Raw genomic sequence first — 18,500 nt, forward strand, 5'->3', positions numbered from 1 at the left:
CGTTCTCGTTGAACATGCTTCAATCTCGATGAAATGGCATCATTTTAGATACTGTTGAGGAAAGGATGAGAATGTCTCAACAAGAAAAGCTTGTGTATTTGCGTTGTTTGTGAAATATGACAATGAAACTGTCAATCAAATGGCTAGCTAAACAGTGACATGCTGTTCCTGATGTTTCGCCAGCATGCTGTTTGAGATTAGGAACATAAATATAGTGTTTTGGAAAGGAAGGGATGGACATAGCTTGATCAAGGAAAGTTCACATGCATATATTGTGAAACTCAAATCTGAGATTTTGGATAAAAGAAAAGAGTAGGACCATACTCATAACAGCATTGGGGAGCTCATGACAAGTCTTGAACATTTCTGTTGCTAATAACCAATCCTTGACAGGTTACAAATCCTTCACAGGGTGAGAAATGAGTATTAGTACTTTGTCTTGGTAGATATGACTTCAAGATGATTAGGTTTATTCTGAAAACAAAGGCAGGGAGAAAATAGCTAAGCTGGTGTGAATGTATTGTCTCTGAGTCGCAGCAGAAGGCACAGCAGTAAGGAAGTCCATGTGGAGTTGCATGGATGGGGAGTGCACATGAGCAGAATGTCATGGGTGTGAGGCATGTTTGTCCAGGATGCACATATAAGATTCATGTTTTCTACCTTTCACAATCTCCTCAATGCTCCTCTCACTGCATTGCTCCTCCCCCTTCCCATTGGAATCGTCTCACCTGGGGCTCTTCAAATATCAAGTGGCAGAAATGTAACAGCATAGAGGTATCAATTTACTTTTGCATATACTTTGTGTGCATTTCAGAGCATTCTTGTTATCTCATATCATGTATTGTCCCATATTTTGGGAATCTAATATGATTTTTAATGTCATGTTTTGTGATGCCATTGTAATTTACAAAGTAGTAGAACAAAGGATTTGATGACTGAAATGGCACATAACCACAATATAATATACTTCATGGCAATACTGTTCTACCAAGATAATTTTTCTTCTGGGAAATTTGCCTAACACTGATACCGAGAACTCTTCTGTGCAGATTTTTCATTACTCATCTTTGATGAGTGCCACCACACGACCAAGGAAAATATCTACAACAAAATAATGGCACGCTATCTGGAAAGTAAACATGATCAAGGAAAACACCTGCCACAGATCGTGGGGCTCACTGCATCACCTGGTGTTGGAGGTGCAAAAGATGTTTACAGGGCACAGAGCCACATTCTTAAGGTAGATCTCATCTTACAAATCATACATTTGCAAGTAATTAATTCCTGTTTTATCCCCGAATCATTTAATACCATCATTATATTTGGACAAAATGATGATTTTTTTTTCCTTGAAGGGGCTAGCTAGATATGAGGGTATGTTAAAGTCAGGTTTAATGACAAAATACCGAAATGATTATGGGTTGACAATGCATTTTCGTCTGATGGGCTCAGTTGCATGTGTTTTGAATGACAATGAGCCTTAATAATACTACTTACGGTTAAGGTGCAGGTGTGTTAGTTTGACCGTGTACTTTGATATTTGGGCTGATGTTCCATTTTAATACAAGCGGGTACCCCCGCCTCTTCTCCTCTCCCTCCCCCACACACACACTGGGAGGGAGTGCCCTTCTTGGCCCTCAGTGGGCAATGTGCTGTCGCACCATATTCGCATCATATCTATCCATGATCCTTTTCGAGTGGTTAGCAGGCAAAGTGATGGGGCTGGTCTGCCACAATAGAGAAATAATGCAAGTAATAAGACCTATAAGAAATTCCCCAAAAAATGTTCCTATAACTGAGTGGTCCACTCAAAGTCGAGTAAATCACAATGATATCTCCCTTATCATCGGTCCATTCAGTCGGGGTAAATCCACAATGTGTTCTCCTGTACACCGGTCCACTCCAAGACAAATTTTTCTGTATTGTCCACAATCCAAACATTAAGCGCTTTTTCCATCCTTTCAATCATGATCATGGGACTAGAAAGTGCCATTTTCACTTTGCAGTGCGGGAACACTTGAATAGATATTTGACTCGCGTTTACACAGAGTGGATTCATTGATCCAGTAATGGCGGCCAAAAGATGGCGCACTTTCACTTTTTGCCAACATATCTAACAACTCCATTTCTTCACACAATGTCGTAACCTTTCTCAGCCTTTTGGCACGATTAGTTTTGTCCATCATTTTACGTTTGGGCGCCATTATGAATTAACTGTTGTGTGTCCACTAGATCTTGTATATCTAGTATTGCAGGATCTTCGTATGTCATTTCCTGTTCAATGACGATTCATTATTAAACTTAGGTTTGTTCCCGCATGCTTTTCTGATTACTACATTTAATGGAGCGCAAGAAACAACAAAAGGCTCGTAATGAGGCAATCGTACATGCGGACGCAGTTTGGGCTCTATTATTAACTGTTGTGTGGCTACTAGATTTTGTAGATCTGGTATTGCAGAATCTCCTTCAGTCATTTCCTGTTTGATAATGATCTTATATATTATTTCTGAGTTTGTGGTTTCGTGTCGCGCTATCTTCGACTTTGTCTGCGCTCGAGTAACGTGATATTCAGCTTACATTATCTCAAAGACCATATGAGGTGCATGGTACAAAAAAAAGTAAATAAAATGGTTCTGAAACAGTGAAATCGTGCCAAAAACGGTTACTGCATTTGGCTTTGTGTCCTACAGGACTTCGCACAGTGGTTACTTCGCTTAGGCAATGGGCAATTGCGCTACAACCATCCCGATATTCCACACTGCATTCAGGTTCCACCTGATTGTGAAGTCGTCAAGGAACATTTGGAAACTGAAGTGTTCATCAACCTACAAAACCCTCGACTCCTGTCAAACACTGTCATCCTGACACCCACAAATCCGTATGCCCTTAGAATGAATGATGACATCACACACAAATTACCAGGCACTATCAAAGTATACTTTAGTGCAGACCAAGTCATTTGCGAAGATCCATGAGAGGCTGAGCAATATCCTTTAGAATTTCTTAACTCCATTACCCCAACTGGCATGCCTCTGCACAGACTACTCTTGAAGCCTGGTGTCATTATCATGCTCTTACGTAACCTAGATATAAAAAGAGGGTTATGTAATGGTACACGACTGATTGTTAGGAATCTCCACACCCATGTTCTAGATGCCGAGATCCTAACTGGGGCAAACAAAGATGACTATGTGTTGATACCATGAATCAAACTGGCCCCATCAGATGTGAACTTGCCATTCATTCTTGAAAGAACACAGTTTCCAGTAAGAGTCAGCTACTGCATGACTATAAACAAATCGCAAGGCCAAACCTTTGATAAAGTTGGGTTATATCTTCCACAGCCGGTGTTCAGCCACGGTCAGCTATATGTTGCCTTCTCACGATCACGCCGGTTCTCGGACATTACGGTGCAAATTATACCAACTACAAAACAAGGGTTCCACAATGACAATGCTATAACCCAAAACATTGTGTATCAAGAAGTACTTTGAACATTGTATTCCACTTACTGCATGAAAGTAAAATTACTACTGATACTCTGCATCAGTTCCTTTCTCAAACACACCCACCCCAACATGTCGCGCAGAGCGCGGGTTATGCTAGTTCATTATTAAATTTAGGTGTGTGTAGTTTTGTGTATGTAGTTTCAGAGAAGATGTTGCAAATGTCTGTGGACGAACGGATGACGCACCATCCCATAAGCTCCCCAGAACTACGTTCCAGGAAAGCTAATGAACCAGGCCCTGCATACAAAGACCATGCACCACCGTGGAAACAAATGCAGCAGTTTATACATGGAAATAGAAGCCCAAAGCTATTGAAGAGAATTAAAAATAAAAATAGATAAAGCCGAGGACAAAGACCGAGATACAATGGTTGCTGAAAACAAACTCAAAATAGAAATGATAGCAATGAAGATTAAAAAAAACTATGACAAAGTTAACAAAGGGAGAAAACAGAACCAGTTGTTTGAAAATGACCCAAAGACATTCTACCCTGAAATAAGGAAGTAAATGCAAGATGTAACAAGTCTCCCCAAAAAGAATAGATTTCAAAACTTTTGGAAAGGAATCTATGAAGACTCAAAATAAGATGAGTTGGAGTGGATGCAAAAATTTGGAGGGGCGGGTGGGGGGGAAGCAACACCTAAAACAAACCAGCCAAAAGGTGACCACATGTGACTTCTTTAAGGTCACACTGAGGTGAACAGAGCTGCTATCCACCAGGAGCGACTCCTTGAGGAATATCTGCCTACGACAGATTCCGATGAGAATCGTTCTAGAGTAACCATGAAAAATATGTGTTTGCCTCATAACGTCACCAAATGACGTCATAATGTCTCAAGCTTGACATATCTAGAAAGCACTCATCGAGGTGTTCAATTTGAGGTACTACACGATATGGTTCCTAAAACTTGAAAATTTGACCTTGGGGTCAAATATGTTTGACCTCAGGTGCTAACCATGAAGGTCAAGGCCAATCGCCACCAAAAACCAATCAGCTGAGCGCCAGACCATATACTACATTCCCATAAAGTTTGGAGATGATTCGATTAAAATTACTCAAAAAATAAGGGTTTCGTCGACCTCCATGATTTACCGCAAAGTGACCTTGACCTTTGATCTTGACCTTTATGTGTGCTGAAGGGTATTGTAATAATACTACGATATGTGTACCCACAAGTTTCCGATGAGAATTGTGCTCTACAGAGTGATATAAAGGTGAAAAATCCAATGATTACAGACAAACAAACAAAAAAACTTACCAAGTAACAGATCTTGCAAAAACTTCGTTTTGGCAAGATAATCAATGTCCTCAATGATAATAATAGATGAAGAAGAAATTTTTTTTTTTTTAAACAACTTGCAAAAATGCCAAACTTTAAAAGTGCAGGCCCAGATGGAGTTCCAAATTTCTGGCTAAAGCAACTAGATGCTCCCCACAAACACTGCGCATGAGCATTCAACAAACTTATCCAAGGGGAGGAGGTAATGGATGACTGGCTCACATCCTCTTTATCTCTTTGCTGATGACTTCACCCTCTGCTGAACCATCTCTCATCCCTTTGATCGGCAGGCAGCAGTCTCTTCACTCTCTGCAAACCTGGATAAAATAACAAGCTGGTAAAACACTTGGAGCATTGGAGCATGTCTTTCAACCCTGACAAATCTCACACTCACAATGTCTCTCTGAAAGGACCGTCTGGATCCCCCCCCTGCCTCCATCTACTTTCTCCACAATCCCCTTGACCTAACCATCTGCCATGATATTTCCTATGACAGCCACATTTCCAAGCTGGCCTCCACAGCCGGTCGGCGACTGGGCATTCTACGTCATGCAATGTCCTTCCTTGGCATGCCTGAGCTTCTAACCACTTACAAGGCTTTCATCCACAGTCTGATGGAGTACTGCTCCCCCCTCTGGGGTGGTGTTCCTGCCTCACACCCAGTTCGGCTTCATGCTGTGGAAACCAAGGCATTTAGGATCATTGGTATCTCCCGCGATGAAGCTGAGTCTTTGGGTCTCTCACTCTCTCACCACAGGCAGGTCGGTGGTCTTTCTGTCTTCCATCGTCTCCTCTCCAGCCTTGCACCCCCCCCCCCCTTGCTATGTCTGTGCTTTGTCCCCCTATATCTCCATAGAGTATTCAAGGTCTGCTAAAAAAACCCTTTTGGTGAAAGTGCCAAAATCAAGAATGACTGCTTATCTTCACTCCTCTCTCATTCCTCTTTTTTCCCACCTCTGGAACAAACTTCCACACTCTCTTCAATCCCACTCCTTCTTCCAGGTTTTCAAAACAGCTGTTCACCACCATGTCATATCTTCCCCCATCCAAAATCTTTTTTTTCTACCCTCGTTAATCCACACCAAACCCACCTCCTTAAAATTCCCTGTTTTCCTTCCTGAAAGTCCCTGTAATGTCCATGTTGTATACCCCGTGTACCCTGCCCCATCCCTCTCCCTTCCACAGATCTCCTGTTGTCTCTGTTCTCCACTATTTGTGCTTCCCTCTCCCACCCCTCTTTTCTTCTGCATTTTCTATGTTCTGTGTGTGAGCTCTTATACGAGCCTCGACATGGTATTCCAAATAAAAAATAAAAAAACCAAGAAGGTAACACCTTCCTCATCCCAAAATCAGAGGAAACCCAACTACTCCACAAGTATTGACCAATAACATGTCCACCAACAACATACAAACTTCTGATGGAAATAATCACAGAAATGATGTACCACCACCTAACACAAGAAGGCCTCAAGACAGAACAGAAGGGATGTAAAAGAGGATGCTATGGAACAATAGACCACGTACTACTAAACAAGGCCATACTTAAAAATTTTAAAACCAGAAAACTGTAAAATAAAAAAAACACAAAAATGAAGAAAATGATGAACTAGCAAGACAATGAAGTGAAAAGATCCTGGAACCTGAAGAATTCCCAAATTGTACCAGTGATCAATGGAGCAATGGGAATGATGAAGAAGAACCTGATAGATATCTTGAAAAACGCATCCCTGGGAATATTGCAACAAAGGAACTACAGTTGGAAGCTGTCCGGGACTCAGTGAAGATCCTGAAAAGAGCCCTCAGAACAAAACTTTGAGAACAAGAAAACTTCACAGCTTGGTCCATGAATCGTGACCCTTCCTCCCCCCCGCCCCCACCCCTTACCGAAATGGAGATGGATACTTCGAGACCTGATAGGATTCTGTTCCACCATCTGAAATATATGGAGATAACAACCAACGACACACAATTAAGCTAACTAGATGGACAGAGATGTATAGTGTCATTTGCAGGTACAACCATGATTCAAAGAAACATGTAGGGATGGTTTCACATGATAATTTATTGTGTCCATCCTGACCTTGTTTACATACCTTTTGGCATATCATCCCTACATTCAGTATAAAGAAAAATTTAATATATTTTTATTTCTTGATTCTGTACTTTTAAAAATGTATTTATATTTTTGCTCGCCAATTTTATTTAATGCCTGTCACACTTCAGTGACATCAAGCGGACGACAAACTGCATGGCTGCGTGTGTGCGTGCCTGCAAGCTTAGACAGAAGTTCCTGTGATAATTAGCAATGGTTTTCAGACTGTAGGTAATATCCCACCATTAACCACACCTGTCTTTCAAGGTGGTTGTCTGTTATTGCTACTGTCGGGCTGTAAGTAATATTATTCCGTAAACCACACCCATTTAGGTGTGATTACCCCTCTGGCAATTGTTTCGCCATGGTCCTGCCCCCACCAGGCTGATTGACATAGTTTGATCCACCCACCCCTCGTTTCCCTTAATATTACTATGCATGGTTATGCCTACTTTTCGTGAAATCCTTTCAAGCCATGAAAAGTTTGAGTAGTCATGGACCCTCCCAATACACAATGCAGTAGATTTGTGTTTAATCCAAGTCCAGAGCTAAAACCAATTTTGAGTTAGGCTGTCTGAAAAGAAGAAGAAGAAGAAGAAGAAGAATTACAAACAGGCTATTTTGGGTCACTCAGTTTTGTAGCTCATTGATGCTGTCCAAAATATTGTTGCATGTGAAATCCTCTACAGATGACTGGTGTCGACTTTATATTGGTGGATAAGTTTGTATCTTGGTAGATCTTTTTGAGGACTTTTGTTGTATTAAACCTGTGTTGTGTCTGTGCAATCCCGACATTGGAAGTCTAGCGGCTTCCTGATATATTTATTGTGCATTGGTCAGTTTTGAAGCAGTTACAGTGCCTTCAGAAAGTATTCACACCCCTTGACTTTTGTCACATTTTGTTGTGTAACAGCCTGAATTTAAAATGGATTGAACAAAAAAAATTGTCACCAATCTATACAAAATACCCCATAATGACACAGTGAAAACATGCTCTGAGAAATCTTTACAAATTAAAAATGAAAAGCTGAAATGTTTTGCGTCAATAAGTATTCAACCCCTTTGCTGTGACACTCCAAATTGAGCTCAGGTGCATCCAATTTATTTTGATCATCCTTGAGATGGCTCTACAACTTGATTGGAGTCCATCAATGGCCAATTCAATTGATCGGACATGATTTAGAAAGAAACACACCTTTCTATATAAGATCCCACAGCTGATAGTGCATGTCAGAGCAGAAACTCCACCATCAAGTCCAAGGAGCTGTCCATAGAACTCCGAGATATAATTGTCAGGAGGCATACATCTGGGGAAGGATATAAAACAATTTATAGCGTGTTGAAAGGTCCCAATAGCGCAGTGAGCTCCATCATGAGGATATGGAAAGAATATGTAACTACCCAGGCTCTTCTTAGAGCTGGCTGTCTGACCAAACTGAGCAATAGGGCAAGAAGGACCTTGGTTCAGAAGGTGAACAAGAACCCAATGACCACTCTGACAGAACTACAGAGTTCCTTGGTTGAGATGGGAGAACCTGCTGGAAGGACAACAATCTCTGTATCACTTCACAAATCTAGGCTTTTTGGGAGAGGTGCCAGCTAGAAGCTACTCCTGAGAAAACTTACATGACAGCATGCCTGGAGTTTGCAAAAAGTCACGTTAAAGACACTGAGAGCATGAGGCAAAAGATTCTGTGGAAAGATGAGAATAAAATTGAACTCTATGGTCTGAATGCAAGGTTACATCTCACAAACTGAGCACAGCTCATCACCCATCTAACACCATCCCTACCATGAAACATGGTGGTGGCAGCATCATGCTATGGGGATGCTTTTCAGCACCAGAGACTGGGAGACATGTTAGGATAGAGGGAACAATGAATGGAGACAAATACAGGCAAATCCTTGAGGAGAACCTGCTTCAGAGTGCAAAACACCTTGGACTTCAGCAAAGATTTCATTTAATCAGGACAATGACCCCAATCACACAGCCAAAGCAACACTGGCATGGTTTCAGAACAAGAACATGTCTCCATCCAACTTGACAGAGCTTGAGCAAATCTGCAAGGAAGAATGGGAGAAAATCCACAAATCCAGATGTGCAAAGCTGACACAGACATACCCAAGAAGACTTGAAGCGGTAATCCCTGCTGAAGACACTTCTACAAAGTATTGACTGAGGGAAATGAATACTTATTGACGCAAAGCATTTCAACTTTTCATTTTTAGTTAATTTGTAAAGATTTCTAAAAACATATTTTCACTTTGTCGTTATGGGGTATTTTGTTTGGATCGGTGACAAATAAATTTAAATTTAATCCATTTTTAATTCAGGCTGTAACACAACAAAACGTGACAAAAGCTGTGGTGTATGAATACTTTTTGAAGGCACCGTATCGTCAAAGTTTGTAGCTATCGGCAATTCTTGAACCGTTTTCTTTTTGTCTCTTTCTTCCTCACAGATTTGTGCCAATTTGGATGCCAACAGAATAATGACAGTGCATAACAACATTGAAGAGCTCAAGAAGCACACAAAAGAGCCCAAAAGTTCGTCACGTATTGCAGAAGAGAGAACTGAGGTATTTATCCACAAAACACATTTCACTCTGAAAATGGATAAATGCACAGATGCCAACCCTCCCGATTTCATCGGGAGGCTTCCGAAAATTCACCCAAACTCCCGCCCTTACGATCACTATCCTTATCCTCCCGAAATTTTGATACTTTTGCACTGTTCACTCATCAGAATGTACTAGTATGAGAATTGAATGAAAAGCATCGTCTGCTACGTATAGCATGTGGTAACTCCATAACGTTCGCTGCTACCAAATTGTACGTAAAAAATTGCAAATTCAAATGAGGAGCAGCGAAACATTGGGTCTGGATCTCGCTTATGCGATCATGCACTGAGATTTAGTGCATGCGGTATGTGTGCAATACAGTGCATGCGGTATGTATGCACAGTGTATATGCATGCGATACGCTCACTGCATGCAGCTGGGCCCCGTACCAGCCCGGCGGTCGCGACCACCGTGCGGTGTTTAACAGCCGCTAGAGTTCTACGAGTCGCGCTGCAGCTGTGGAACATCGACTTCGAAGTTACCGATGCTTCAAGCCCTCGATGTTGATTACGAAATGGCAGAAAAGAAGCTTACGAAGACCAAGAAATGGTCTCAGAAGTACAAGACCGAATACAGTCTCCAATACCCGTGTATTCGAAAGTCTGAAAGAGGAATTCATCATGCGTATTGTACAGTATGCAGCGTTGATATTTCAGTTGAGCACGGAGGTCGCGATGATATTCGGAAGCACGTTGGAAGCAAACGGCACACAGACATTGCAAAGGAGAGATCTTCGAGCACGAGTACCGGTACACTTCTGAATTATTTCACCAAACAAGGGACAAGCGAGGAAGAGGATGTTACCCGAGCGGAACTTCTCTTTAGTGGATTTATTGTGGAACATAACTTGCCCATATCAGTCTCAGATCATGCTGGACCTCGATTTCAAAAGATGTTTCCAGATTCAAAAGTTGCTTCAAAGTATGGATGTGCAAGAACAAAAACTTCAGCAATAATTGGTGAGTTGTCAAATGTTACTGCTTCATCTATTGCCGATATTGCTAGACTAGCTCCATTTAGCCTAGCTACAGACGGTAGCAATGACAGTGGTGAGGCCCAGCTATATCCTGTCCTGATTTCGTACTATGACAACAGTGCTGGGATTGTGAAGCAAGGTTTGCTAAGTTTGCCTGCGTGCAAACAAGATTCCACTGGAGAAAACATTTTCAAACTGCTTGATCATGAGTTCAGTGACAGGAAAATTCCGTGGGGAAATTGTGTTTCCTTTTGTGCTGATAATGCCTCTGTCATGGTGGGCAAGCACAAAGGAGTCGCTGCTTATATCCACAAACAAAATCCAGAGTGCTACATCATGGGATGCCCTTGCCCTATGATGCACAATACGGCCAAGAAGGCGGCTCAGGCCTTACCCATTGAATTAGATGACTTTCTCATCGATATTTACTACTACTTGGACAAAAGTAGTAAACGCGTCAAAGGAGTGAAAGCACTGCAAGAACTCTGTGATGCCCCGACACACAAGATTCTGAAGCATGTCGCAACAAGGTGGCTGTCCCTTGGTCAGTGCCTAGACAGGCTGATTGAACAGTGGGAGCCACTTCGCCTCTTCTTCAAAGAAGAAGTACGAAGAAAAATGCAACCAACTGTAGCCAAGACTCTAACAACGAGCAAGAAGGACGGCACTGTATCTACTGCCAGTACTGGCACTGCAGGATCAAGCACTAGTGGAGCAGCATTCACCACTACCACTGCAGTATCTGCTGCGAAGAAGACAGCAGGGACGGCACCAAAACCAATGCTGAGAGCAGGTAGCATCACCGGCCCTTCATCACGTTCATCTACAAAGCAGATCCCTTCAGAGTCGAGAAAGACTGTGATAGTCCCATCTACAGGCAAAGAAGGACCCAAGTTAAGTTCTGCTTTTGCCAAATCACTTGATAGAAGCTCAGCAAAACCTTCGAATCAGAGGTCTTCTTCCTTGGCTGCACCTACCTCAAGCTCTCTCCTCAAACTTAAAATTGGATCTGGTACTACGAGTCTGACCTCTTCTGCTGGCAGTAAACGCAAGTGTGATCGCCCTGCGGCTAAGTGTACTACGAGTTCTACAACTAAAAGCGCATCTTCCTCAAACACTGTGCAGGAATCTAGAGAAAAACGTGTCAACAGGATGTTCTTGTCTCCACAAACAAAACTCTATTGTTTCTTCCTTCGATATGCTAACAAGCTTTTTGAGAAGGGGAATCTTCTGCTCCAAAGAGACGAACCCTGTATTCATCTCCTGCACGGAGAATTGAATGGTCTTCTGAAAGATATCTTCGTACGGTTTTTGAAACCATCGGTGTCATCGGTTGCTCTGGTAAATGTACCCTTCTCTGACAGAAATCATCAGAAGAATGATGAGGACCTCATGATTGGGAACGATGCCAAACTGTATATAAGGGAACAAAGGAGTCTCAAGAAATCCACCTTCACTCTGAGTGAGTCAGACATCCAAGGTTTCTTCAGTGCAGTTCGCTCATATTATGTGAAAGCCTGCAATTACATCTTCAAAACCTGGCCGCTAGATGATGAATTAGCCAAGCATGCTCAGGTGCTGGATGTTAAGCTACACCAAGAAGTGGGGTTTGACTGTGTGGAGTTTTTCATCAAGAAATTCCTCTGTCTGTTCAGTGGCGGTGATAGTGACATAGACAGTCTTGAGAGTGAATTCGCTCACTACCAGGCAGACGCCTCCATAGCTACAATTGCTACTGAGACAGTGAGAGTGGATGAGCAGTGGCATCGGATTTCACAGCTCACAGATCCCTGCACTGGTGCCAAGAAGTATCCTAATTTGAGCAAAGTGATGAAGGGAATCTTGGTCATTCCTCATTCGAACGCATCATGTGAGCGGGCACTCAGTCTTGTACGGAAGAATCATACTGAATTTCGTCCCAATTTGAGTGTCAAAACCCTGGAAGCTCTCTTAATTGAAAAACTAGCTCATAGCACCCCTTGCTACCAGAGAGAATACAGCAAAGACATAATCAGAAGGGCTAAAAGAGCCACACAGCTGTCACTCAGCAAAGCTGCCATGGAAAAAGCAAGCAGCAGTAGTACCAGCCAGTAAGGTAAGAAAAATATTGCTTCTTTTGTGCTTTTTGTTAATCTTTGATTGTCCCCTAACTTACTAATATTAACATACATGTAACATTAAAAAGTGCACAATTTTCCCCTTTTTTTGTTCAAAAAGTGGAAATTCTTAACATGTTAAATGCTCCAAAATAGGGCTCAGAGGGCACTCGAGAGCGTCGAGAACCCCAGAGCTTCCAGGGCCCTAAGGCGGGCCCTGGACCCCGCCGCAAGGGTCGAGCGCTCCGCGCTCAAGATGTGCGCTTCGCGCACATTATTTGGTGTCGGTTGCAAAATCCTCCCTAATTCTGATTTCCAAAAGTTGGCATCTCTGTAAATGTTAAAGTTGGCACGTTTACTATAATCTAGATACATATTCTCTATGAAGAGTGCTTTTCAAATCTCTACCATGCTGTTGCAATATTGTGCAAATTTTATGATGTTTTTGATTTTGTATACAAGGTCGAGCCTCATGGAAGAGCTAGAACAGATCAGAACAGCTTGAACACAGTGGAAAAGTGGGGAAACACCCCAACATTAGGACAGAAGAACATATCTAACTGGTGCAAGTACTTTCATAACTGGTGGTGTTGATTTCACAACTGCTAAAAGTATTTGTATTCAACATCATAATAATAACATTCAAGTTGCTTTGGCCAGCAAGTTGTCTGTGATACATTTTATTGAAGAAAAATGCAGAATGAGGTCCAAACATCGACAGATGATATGTAGGTTTCACCATTGCACATTTATTTTGTGCTTTTTGTTTTGTAACGTTTAGATTTCAGGGGTATCATATCATCACTTCACTTGCGATACAACCAGAAGCTAGCTTCAATGTCATAGTTGTGTTTGCCCAGAAGGGTCACTGGCACACTCAGAACTGGGATATTGCATACTTCTTGCTCAACAGCAATCGCGTCATTACAAAGAACTGCGGAAGTCACTCAGCTGGTTGCTCTCGTCAGAGGCACACACCATGCACTTTCATTGATACTTCCATCTGGAAATGACGACTCACAATACTCGTTTGCACTGCAAAAGATATTGATGGTTCACTCAGGCGAGTGCCCGACGTTGTGTTCTCACACTTGACATTGGTGATGTTGATAGCTCTAATTTTGGGAGATTCAGAAGCGGTTTATGGTCTGTCTGAAGAGGGAAGCCTCTCCCATATCTGTACTAATGAAATTTAGTGACTGATTACATTGGAAAGTCACTCGCATTAAATTTGAGCATCCTGCTTTTCTGCATTAAATAGGCTTCTGCACACAAAAACCACTGACCTTTTACAGCCATCAGACACTTGATGAATGAGAATTGTCCCAAACCCAAAAGGTGAGGAGTAGGGTGAATATACTGATTCTGGCTCACTTTTCCCCATGTAAATGAATGGGGGATTTTCAGCGATTCATATTTTTTCCCCTAAAAATAAACCCCCTTTTTATCCCAAGGTATATTTATTTGTCTCCCCTTTTAACCTGGGGACACTTTTTTTTCAAATAACCCATGCAATAAGATAAAGATTTGTTCAAGTACTAAAGTGGTAATGTGATTTGTTAAAGGTGATTCGAAAGAAATATCTGAAACGTCGAAGCCTCGGGACACTCTTTATCAAATAACCGATGCATATTGTTTAGCTCACTCATTGAACCTATAAAGATTTGTTCATTCTCAAATTCCTTCAATAGTTTAATTTTCTTTGCACAATAATCCCCATCTAAAATATTTAAAAACAAAACATTTGAATCTTTATATTTTTTAAGATACCCCTTTTGTGCCATTACGAAATGATAAACTTCTCTTAATGCTCTTGTTTGACCACCTCCTGAGCCACATATCATTTTGAGATTATAGTAAATTGTTTTTTCATTGTTCAATTGATAACCATCAAAGTTTTCAGTCCATTCAAGGACATTTTTTTTTCTTTACATCCTCTAACTTACGAGTTTTTAAATTGATTCGCTTATTTGTTTTATTAACCTCCGCCATCGAAGATCGGAGGTTACTGTTTTCACCCCTTTCTGTTTGTTTGTTTGTTTGTTTGTGAACAGTATTACGGAAAAACTCCTCGACGGATTTCGACGAAACTTGGTGGGGGGATTAGGTATGGTCCAAGGAGCATGCCATAAGATTTTGGACTTGGTCCAAACTCCAATATGGCCGCTATGGCGGCCATTTTGAAAAAATATTTGAATTTTTTTTTGCATTTCTACATGTTTTAAGTGATTTCCAACCCCCCCCCCAAAAAAAAAAATTGTTAGAGAAAAAAAAAATTTGCAAATTTTTTTTCAACAAAATTTCGATTTTTTTTAATTTTTTTTGCATTTCCACATGCTATAAGTGATTTTCAACAAAAAACATGCCAAAATTATAATTGCGGCTGATTTTGGAACTTCAGGTGGATATACCCACGTAAAATCAATTTCTGTCTCAAGGAATCTTGTTATGACGAATGAATTGAGTATGTAAAAGTTAAAAATAAAAGGGAAAGTTGCAAACTATAACTCTGTGAGCACTGTTGACGTCAAATTGAATGAATAGGATATCAGGTTCACTTGAGTGACCTAGCAGTATTGGCGGCGGAGGTTTTGCACTCTACCGAGTACTCCCCCTCTAGTTAACCTTCGCCATCTTCGAAGATGGATGGAGGTTACTGTTTTCACCCCTTTCTGTTTGTTGGATTCGCTATATATGAGATATCCCTTATTGTCGGGTTTTCAGGCTGTCTGTCTGTGTGTGTGTGTATGTGTGTCTGCAACGCGAGGCTCCACAGCACGAACCAGCGAACCGATTTCAATGAAACTTTGCCAACAGTTGCCATATGGTCTGGGAATGTGCGCGCTTGAATTTCGTTGCCCAGCAACCACCCGTTGCTGTACAGCAGCCGAAAATACGCGTACAGTATTTTCAATACTTGTCCTTCAGTTTTGAATGTAGAGAAACGAGACTTCGGAATTAAACACTTCGAGATATTTAGAAAATTTTACTCGAGCCGATTTTTGATTGAGGTTTTATTTTTCAAATGGTAGCCTTCAAAAATCGGGTGTCCATTTACCGTCATTTAAGGTGTATATACGGTGTTTGTAAGGAATTACACCGTCGTTCCACCTTCGATCTCTCCTCGATCCAAACGTTTTTGACCAAAGTGAAAAGGATCCAAAATAAATGGAATCACCGGCATTTCTGTCTTTGTGGATTTCTAATAATATAATATGTTTATTTATTTACCGAAAACGATTCCACGACCCACACACCACCTTCAATTATTCATTTATTTATTTACCGAAAACAATTCCACGACCCACACACCACCTCCAATTATTTATTTATTTACTGAAAACAATTCCACGACCCACACACCACCTCCAATTATTTATTTATTGACTGAAAACAATTCCACGATCCACACACCACCTCCAATTATTTATTTATTTTCCGAAAACGATTCCACGACCCACACTCCACCTCCAATTATTTATTTATTTTCTGTAAACGATTCCACGATCCACACACCACCTTCAATTATTTATTTATTTACCGAAAACGATTCCACAATCCACACACCACCTCCAATTATTTATTTATTTACCGAAAACAATTCCCCACCCACACACCACCTCCAATTATTTATTTATTTTCCGAAAACGATTCCACGACCCACACACCACCTCCAATTATTTATTATTTAAAGTGGGAGTGGCGTAGGAAAGTGGGCGTGGCTTATGAAAAATATTGTGTGGCTCAGGAGGTGTGGTCAAACAAGATCATTGAGAAAAGTTTATCGGGTTTTCCGTGTGTGTGTGTGTGTGTGTGTGTGTGTGTGTGTGTGTGTGTGTGTGTGTGTGTGTGTGTGTGTGTGTGTGTGTGTGTGTGTGTGTGTGTGTGTGTGTGTGGGGGGGGGGTGCGCGCGCGCAACGCGAGGCTCCACTGCACAAACCATCAAACCGATTGTTTTTCAAATGGTAGTCCTTCAAAAATAAGGTGTCTATTTACCGTCATTTTTTATGAGGAGTGCCAGTTGGCAAAATACGCAATAGGAAAAATCTTGCCAGGCAGAGGAACAATTGTATGTGAACCAATACGTCTTGGCAATGAATCTTCGTCAGTGGATCGGTCAGAATGAAAAGCATCGTATCCAGCGCTTCGATCCGAGCGAATCCCTCGTCGCCTACTGGCTTTGTTTGTTTGTGAACAGTATTACGGAAAAACTCCTCGACGGATTTCGACGAAACTTAGTGGGGGGGGGGGTTAGGTATGGTCCAAGGATCATGCCATTAAATTTTGGACTTGGACCAAAGTTCAATATGGCCGCTATGGTGGCCATTTTGAAAAAATATTTGAATTTTTTTTTTGCATTTCTACATGTGTTAAGTGATTTCCAACCCCCCCCCCCCAAAAAGAAATTGTTAGAGAAAAAAAATTTTTTGCAACTTTTTTTTCAACAAAATTCCGATATTCTTTTTTTTTGCATTTCTTCATGTTTTAAGTGATTTCCAACCCCTCCCACCCCCCCCCAAAAAAAATGTTGGAGAAAAGAACTATAACTCTGTCAGCACTGTTGACGTCATATTTAATGAATAAGATATAAGGTTCACTTGAGTGACCCAGCAGTATTGGCGGCGAAGGTTTTTCACTCTCCCGAGTGCTCCCCCTCAAGTTTACCTTTGTTTTAGTTATTTTTTCAACAAGACTTATTTGATATTTTTCACATTCATTATGTTTTCCATTTATATACCAAGACTGAGATTTTCTCCACTCTTTAGTTTGATTAATACTTGGATTGACCATTTATATATTGTGAAAAAACACTGCGGTAGCCCTTAAAAACCCAAACCCATCTTCCCATCATTAAAACACAATCTATTCCATACACTCTATCATACAATATTCATATGGAACACAATCTATTCCATTATCTAAAATAAATCTCTTATCATCAAAGGCTCCTAATGCCTTTTTATTTACTTCTTCACTATATATCTTATGTTTATAACTTCTTATTGTATTCATTTTCCGATATTCTTCTTTCTTATTCATCAAACAATTATAATAATAATTTCTAAAAGTTATTGATTTCTTTATTACAAATTTCTTTATTCCCTTTAACCTCTTATCAATCTGATCACCATACTTATAAGCATATGCCTTTGCTCTCAATCCAATAAACTCACTCATTACTTTTCCACCCAACTCATCCTTAAACTTACCAATAACATTTTCATTCTTTATTGAAAATAACTCGCTCTTCTTACGAAAATTACTTGTATCATATACTCCAATATTTTTCTTCATATCTTTAGAAACATCAACAGTTTTTATATCGAGGATAAAACTATCAGTGTCCATATACAACAATGAAAGATTTTCACCATACTCTTTCTTTAAGCCATTATACAAATAATCATACATCAATATCTTTGTTAAATCAAGAACTGCTGTTCCAATATAAATTGGTTTATCCATTACAATACTTTCTTTTTCCACATGAATAGCAGAAGAGTTCTCTGAAAAAACCTCTTCTCTCTTAAAACTTGGTTTATTTATCAATCTAGAAGCTTCTTTCCAAGATGTTGCAAATCTAATGTTTTGCCTGTTTCTAACATTCTCCATTGTCTTTCCAAAGACAGCATTATTCATCAATTTATAGAATTCCCCTTCAAATTTTACTTTTGTATTTGTTCTCATATCTGTATTGAATTTAATATACTTTTTCATCCAAGGACTTTGTTTAAATTTTAAAACTCTATGAATTTTAGCTACTCTCAATCCTTCTCTCAAAAACTGTTTCAAGCTTCTCTGATGCAAAACATATCCCTCTTTATCATAGAATGTTGTAAATAACTTTTCTGTTGATTTACCTTTAATATTAAAACTTTTATGATAATCACTTAACCATTCTTTCTTTGGGGTTTCTTTCTCGCAT

General features: G+C 40.5%; 1 protein-coding gene across 10 annotated transcripts in view; it reads left to right on the forward strand.

Annotated features, from left to right (window-relative positions):
- The window catches only part of LOC147030121 (ATP-dependent RNA helicase DHX58-like), a 187,332-nt gene that overhangs the window by 83,592 nt on the left and 85,240 nt on the right, over positions 1 to 18,500 (forward strand). For all 10 annotated transcript variants that reach the window (XM_085873833.1, XM_085873837.1, XM_085873839.1 and 7 more), the window contains 2 exons: positions 1,050 to 1,240; positions 9,344 to 9,460. In XM_085873833.1, the coding sequence (XP_085729959.1) occupies positions 1,050 to 1,240; positions 9,344 to 9,460 (308 nt within the window). The remainder of the gene's footprint in view (positions 1 to 1,049; positions 1,241 to 9,343; positions 9,461 to 18,500) is intronic.

Source organism: Eptatretus burgeri, chromosome 3, assembly GCF_056783735.1.
Source record: "Eptatretus burgeri isolate ZD-2024b chromosome 3, Ebu_testis_v1, whole genome shotgun sequence".
Taxonomy (NCBI): Eukaryota; Metazoa; Chordata; class Myxini; order Myxiniformes; family Myxinidae; genus Eptatretus; species Eptatretus burgeri.